Here is a 7,369-nt window from a genome sequence, read left to right on the forward strand (position 1 = left end):
CTGCCAATGACAAAACAAAATATAGAAAATGAAATGAAAGGACGTAGAGCAGGAAACGTGCTTCGATAATGTCCTCTGGCAGCTAATTAAATATTTGCGTTTGCCAAAGGTGCAAAATTTTCTTTGATACGAATTGATGAAATATTAGGGGCGGGTTAAGAGGAAGTCCTTTGAAAATGAAAGTGGAACCCTCCAATCATTGTTTACCTATGGAAAGGTGTATTTTGAGCATGCTGAACTCGATATTGTTATAGTGTATAATGTTGGGGATTTTGAAATCACATATATCGAACAGAGTCCAATGATTTTGAAATATGAGCGCTGCAGCGGAAGGAAGAGGGTTTTCCTAATAAAATATTGAAAACAGTTGGGAAATTTCTTTTGTCATGTTTGAATTTTTATTTTTATAAAAATATTTGTTGGTGGCTTAACAACTAACAAAAGATCCTAACATTAACATTGACTAAACGTAATAAAAATGTTTGATAAATAATATAAGATCAATAATAAAAACTATGAGCTAAATGCTTAAATTTGGTCATATGCTGTCTGATAATTGTGGCAAATTTACAAGAACTTATGAGCTATAAATGAAATAAATACGATATGCTAAGATCTAGAGTCTATGGGGTATAGCACCAAAACCGATAGGATCTTAATATACTATGAGCTGCGCCTAGATTATTGTCTACGAGTTTGGTTTGGTTAGGTATAATCCTCGCCAGCGGAATGTGTGTGTGAGTGTGTGTGTTGAGTGTGTGTTGATTCTGCGTCTGATGGCTTCCTGCTCGCTGCTACACCAGTCTAGACAATTGTAATGGTGCAATTGGAGCTGGTGTGCTTGTTGAGCAGCGACATGCGCGAGAAGGACTTGTGGCACACCTGGCAGGCGTACTTCTTGACGTCGACGTGCGTCTGCTGGTGGGCACGCAGATTGGAGCGATCGGCAAAGGAGCGCGGGCAGTCGGGGCACTGGAAGGGCTTCTCGCCCGTGTGGGTGCGAATGTGGCCCTGCAGCAGCCACGGACGGGAGAAGGCCTTGCCGCAGATGGGGCACTTGCAGGGCAGCGTGTGGGTGCGGATGTGCATCTTGAGTGCTCCAACGGTGGTGTAGAGCTTGCCGCACTCCTCGCACGAATGCTGCTTCTTCTCCTGGTTGCACTCGGCGGCCGGGCAGTGGAACTGGCGGTGCTTGGACAGTCCCATGGAGGTGGAGTACATCTTCTGGCAGTTATCGCATTTGTAGCGATAGTTTTTGGCAGCAGCCGAGGAATTCGTGTTGTTGTTGCTGCTGCTCGAGCCGGAGCCAATGCTGGCCGCATAGGAGTAGTTGGCGACGCTGCTGCTGCTGCTGTTGCTGCTCTGGCTGCCGGCACTGCTGCGCGCCTCGTCGAAGAGGTGGAACAGTGCTGGGAGCGGAATGTCGTTGCGCACCGAGAGATCCTCCGGCTCGGAGCTGGCATCCGAGCCAGGGCTCGAGGGCGGCGTCATCTGCTGGTAGCTGTAGACCGAGTGCGGCGAGGCCAATGAACTGGCCGGCGATGGGAATGCGGCGGCATTCAGATGCGGCTGATAGCTATTCCACAGCGCTGAGATCGGATTGCAGCCGGCGGCCAGCACAAAGGCCGATTGATAGGGATTCGTTGTGTAGCCGGCGGTGGCGGCTGTCAGTCCGCGCATGTGTATATCAGTGGGCTGGTAATCCTGGCTGCTGGGCTCGGCGGGCGGCGAGAGCAGCGCCGAGCTGAGCGGAGAGCTGGCGCGGCGTGGTGTCACTGGCGTCTTCGACAGATTCAGCACGTATTCACGCTTCGCCGGCAGCTCATAATCCTCGAATTCAATGTCACAGGCCTTGCGCTTGAGCGACAGATCCTGTGGCTGTTCCTCCTGGTATTGTGGCTGCTGCACTGGGGCAAACTGTGAGGTCTTGGTCAATGCCAAGGCCTCCGTTTGCGGCAGCTCCTCCACAAAGACGATGGGGCGCTTCTTCAGCGGGCAGCTCTTGTAGTTGGCGGCCATGTCGTCGATTGTGTGAGTGTTTTTGTGTAAAGTTAATGTGTGAGTTGTGGATATGATCGTTTTTCGGTAACGCGTAGTTCCGTAGCACTAGAGAGAGAGATTGATGCGAGATCGAGCGAGTTGCTTACTCAACGAACGATGAGGTTGCTGTGACAGGTCGAGGGCCGAGCGAGCTCTTTTATATGCTCGGGGCTGCTGCTGCTGCTGTTGCTGCCTGCCATTTGGTGGTGGTTCTTCTTCAGTTCACACACTCATACACGCACACTCACTCATGTGCCGACGCAGGGCGCACGTGTACGTCGCTAGGTAGCAATAGCAGCAGCAGCAGCAACAACAACAACAACATCGACGACACACACACACACACAGCGACACTTTTCCCATACCCTTATTGCGTGTTTCCCATTTGCTGTTCTCTCACGGTGCTTGCTCTCTCGCTCGCACTACCTGACTACAATTACCTGACTAGCCTCTCGGGCAGAGAGTTCCTTCGGAGCTCAGAGCATCCAACGCAGGCGCACCCTCAGTTAATGTGTGAAGCTCCCTAGCAGGCGCTACGATCAGCACTCGATAACTTATGACAGCTTCTCGCTTACAGTGCTCTCCCTCTCTCTCGGCAGCCTCGTCGACTTTTCTCGAGCTTCTCCTGTTACCCCGCACACATGTACATACGTGCTGTAATAACTCGTCAAACCCCGAACACAGTCCCAGTCCCAGTCGCAGTCCCAGTCCCAGTCCCAGCACCAGCACCATGTCAATCTCTCTAGCAGGTATCGTTAGCATCCACGGAATTTGAGTTTCGCTTTCAACCGCCTCGTTTCGCCAGCTCTGTGCATTGAGTTTCTATATTTAGGCGTTGGCATTTTTCACGAGTCAAATTGGATTCCCGAGCTACGCATTGGGGTAGTTTTTGAGGCACATCTGCCACTGTGCCGGTGCCTCAATCGTGGGGCGGCAAATTGAACCTGAGCTGTGCCGGCATTACAATTGACATTGCACCTATGTATGGGTATATAAATAGATGATGCGACGCCTCATCGAGCATGTTAGCTCTTGGGTGCACTTTATGCTAACTTATTATCGCTCAAGTTCCAGGGATTATTTGACTAGTTCGGAAAAGTCTCCGTCTTTGTATTTGTATGTATGTATATTCCACCTTTGACTTGAGCTTACCTCATTATACGACATAAACAACGAACCCACATCCCCTCGCATCACGCTTTTCACATGTGATCAAACACTGGAGAGAGGCCCGGCTCACACATCCTAGAGACTTCCTGGTTGGGAAAACAGTTCAGCCCGCATAGCCAAGTTCCCAAATATAACATTGTAAACTGATTTCCCAGCCATCAAAAAAACCAAATCACACGCATTTTCCCCATCCCCCGCCGTTTCCCAGGGCAATGTGTGAAGAGCGATGAAAAAACCGAAGCAAATGTAGCAAACCCAAAAGTTTTGATAAACCCAACCGATGACAAAAAGTACAAATTTCCGAGTGCTAAAATTCCAATTCCCAAATACGATCGTATACCCAGGCTGAGACTCAGACTCAGACCGAGGCTGAGGCTGAGGCTGAGACTGACCAATCGCCGCATTCGACTCTCGCCGGGACCATGGGTGTGATGGAAGATGCGGCAAGTAAGGAAAACGTATTTCCATTTTGTATTTTCCCTCTGATGGATTTTCCTCTGTGGACAGGCAATCACATACGCGAACAAACGTCCGGATATGGATCAGCTATGGATTTAAAGTAATTTCCCAGGTTATCCAATTACGCAGTCAGCGAAACTCAAGCAAAACAAGCCACGATTGGCCAGCGTCCGAGCGACGGTGCATCGCAACTTCGGAATTCCTTGCTCGCCCAGCGAAGCTGCCTCCCGATCCTACCTGACGGGCGTTCCCGACCATTTCGGTTATTACGTGTGTTATTCCGCACAATTACCAACCATGGCATCCACAGGCAACTACCTAATGATCACTATTCTAATATTCGACGCGGAATTGCCAGCAGGACACCGCGAAATAACCCGCGCTCGAACCCGATTCATTCATCAGGCGGAAAAACCCAAGAGTCTTGTTCGCCTTTCCAAAACCCTAGCACTTGTCGTCCTGCAATTGTCAAGTACCTGCTGGAATTTGGGCCGGGACTAGTCCGCTCATTAGCATTAGCCTGGGATCAGTGTATCGCGATGTTTCCGCCAACCGCACTTCATTCATCCGGCAGCGCGGCTGGAAAAACCCCTTTTCCCTACGACGATCTTTGCCTGATGCCGTTAGAATATATGCAGGTGCGCCAACGGTTTTCCAGATCCTGTTGTATTTTCTGCTTCTCTTTTGCTTTTTTTTTTTTTTGCAGACAATGGGCCCGTCCCATTTTGCACCTTGTCTTCCCTGCATTTGTTGCAGTGCACAATAGGGTATTGCTGGGTATTGTTGAGAGAGCAGAGTAGAGATCGACAGATGAACAGGATAAATGGAGCGAAAATGGAGCAGAAGATGCACAGAGTAAAATGCCTTAAGAGAGGAGTATAGGTTTGTTCAATAACTGCGAATGCAGAGGATAATATGATATGATATATCCAATGTAAATCATTTGTTGAATATATGTATGTATTAAATTCGATTAATTCAAACTACAAACTTATTTAATTTAATTTCATTTAATATAATATATATTAAGTCCAATTAATCTAGATTTAAGACTAGGAGCTTCCGTAGTTTATGATGTAGTTTGGCACTCTCTCACCATTTTCTCCCATTTCGCTCTCATTCTCAGCTTCTCTCTCAGTTAGTGCAGCTTGGCCCGGTGCATGGCACACCTTTTGCCAAAAATATCAGAAGAGCAAAAGAAAATAGAAAGAAGGGAACTGGAGAAAACAAAAACCACCAAAGAATACAAACTATGGCCCAAGATATACGATGTGTGATGTCGTTGACAATGAATGGTTGATTACTACCCCCAGGCCAGATCCTCAAAGCAACTGCAGACCTGATGCCAGTTGTTGTTGTTGTAGTTGCTGTATTTTGTTTTTTTGCACAGACAAAAGAACTTCCAATCCATAAATCGAAATCGAAGCCAACAACAACTGAGCGTTGAGCATGAAAGAAATAGAGAAGGAAGAAAATCACTGCCACGGGCCTAGGACCGGGTGCATTGCACAATCAATAGGCCTTAGGACCTCATGACACAATAAAGGACAGATCGACACACAGCCGGACAGACAGAGAGACGGCCAAAGATCGACCGACTGCGCAGACACATTGGAGTAAATGTTTTGAAAAGCCAGCGAAAGGAATTGCTTCCAGGAATCTCAGCTATCGCTGCCGGCGGCGTATCAATGTCCTTAGCCAGAAGAAATCAAAAAGTTGGATCACCTGGCCGCATCGAGTTGTCTGTGCGTCCGTCTATCCGCCTGACTGTTTGTCTGCGATTATGTGCGGGTGCCGCTTAATGTTTTGGCTGCTACCTGTGATCCATTGTTCTCGCCAAATTGTGAATTGTGAATGACCCCGCAAAGGACGCCAACCCCCAAAGAAGCTTCTCTCCCCTGTGCGCTGTGCGACCTGTCACCTGCCAGCTGCCTTGACTCCCGCTGCCGCGACGCATTCGCGCAGGTTACGTGCCTATTCACGCTTCGTTATCCTGTCAATGCGTCCGCATTATGCGCATTGTACGTCAACGCCGTCCTTAAATCGAGCTCCTCGTCTCCTGATTCCACATCTTCTTCTTCTCATCGTCTCTGTCTTTTTTAGTAAGCTGCTTTTTGTATAGCATATCCTGCTCTGGCTCTGACTAAGCGTGCTGTTTAGCCTATTAAACGTGTCTTCCAAATGAAGTGTATAAATATTTTATAATTATGTTGCGGTGATTATGATTCAAGGAAAAAGAAAGAAAGGATCATTTTACAAAAAGCGACAAGGATACGTCTAAGATAAGTAATAATATGGATATTGAGGAAATTAATATTAAGATGAATATAACAAAAGATTAAAAAGAGAAAAAAGATTTTTTTATAGGTTACTCTAGTATAGGAAGTTTTTAATATATTGGCTAGCAAAGAGAAATGCTCGAGGATATAGAAATAATATATAGAATAATATTGGTGGCAGCTTCAAGCTCAGTGTGAAAGTAAATAAATAAAATAAAATAAAGAGATCAGCATACTCTTATATATATCTTAAGATGATAAACTATTTTTAACATTTAATTGGACAAGATCTTATATGAAACGATTTTTAATCACATGTTTTCTAAAACCAACACTAAAAGCAAAAAAAAAAAAAAGTACACAGAAAATTTCTAATAGTCAAATAAATTGTACTCTTAGCAAACCAAAGAATTAATTAAAAAAAAAAATATTTAAGAAAAAAATAATAATTTGTGGAAGCTTACAATCCTACGTAATGCTCAAAGTAGTTTCAGACATAAGCAGCTGCAGTCTTAACAGATTCTAATCAAAAACCATGAAACAATTTCTTCAGAGAATCGCCTACATTAGTGAATTTGACAAACCGCAGCTGATGCAATCGCAAAGTTACTATAAACAGAGTATTACGCCCCTATTAAGAGAATTTTTAACACCTTTCGTCGGCTGCAGCAGGACCTTATGCCAAATCAGAGCTAGATGGAAAACAGAAATACCCAAAACAAAAGTACGTTAAAGCAAAAAACTCATTACACCGGTCGGGACGGGCCCAACAATGCAAACGGGAAAGCAAGGAAGCGGCACAAGGATTGCATCTGCGTCGTTCGGGCAGGCAGCACAAATCAGTTTCTGTCAACCGGGCCGAGTCGGATGCTGAGGCCGATGTAGATGCTCGGCTAATGCTGTTGAGGGTGTTGGCTGGCGCGTTGGTGGCTTGGCATTGACAGCTGCTCCTTTGGCGCGTCTCGTCAGCGTCTGCGACAGCGTCTTGGCCAGGGATTTCTACAGTTTTTTTTTTTTTTTTTGGCAAGACGTGCATCTGTTTGCACAGCCATAGGGCGAGGAAGAGAGAGAGAGAGCGAAAGAGGGAGAGCGCTGTGCTCGGACGTTGACTTGCATCTGCAGACGCACAATGGGCACACCGAGCATAATTCAAGCAAAAAGGAACAAAACATCAGGATCGTCATCAAAATAATCACAGCCAGAGCGAGCAGCGGAGAGGAGAGAAGCATGTGACAAACAATGGTGCACCACCACCACCACCACGATCAGCAGCATCATTATGATGACGATCATCATGATCAGCTTCGGCAGTCGCGCCAGCGCCTTGCGAGATTTTTGGCGGCATGCCGCCATCATCCACGAAGGCATCCTTCGCATGGTACCTGAGCCGAGTCCTTTGTTGTGCCTGGGCTGCCTTTTGA

The 7,369-nt window shown here is 46.7% G+C and overlaps 1 protein-coding gene across 1 annotated transcript; it reads right to left on the bottom strand.

Moving 5' to 3' along the window:
- Positions 1-375: 375 nt before the first annotated feature.
- Positions 376-2,175, bottom strand: sna (snail). Its single transcript, XM_018004709.2, has one exon. The coding sequence runs from the start codon at positions 2,017-2,019 to the stop codon at positions 805-807; it is 1,215 nt and encodes a 404-aa protein (XP_017860198.1). The 5' UTR covers positions 2,020-2,175; the 3' UTR covers positions 376-804.
- Between the last annotated feature and the right edge of the window lie 5,194 nt (positions 2,176-7,369).

The sequence above is a fragment of the Drosophila arizonae genome, chromosome 3 (assembly GCF_054131065.1).
Source record: "Drosophila arizonae isolate 15081-1271.41 chromosome 3, UAZ_ARI_1.0, whole genome shotgun sequence".
NCBI lineage: Eukaryota > Metazoa > Arthropoda > Insecta > Diptera > Drosophilidae > Drosophila > Drosophila arizonae.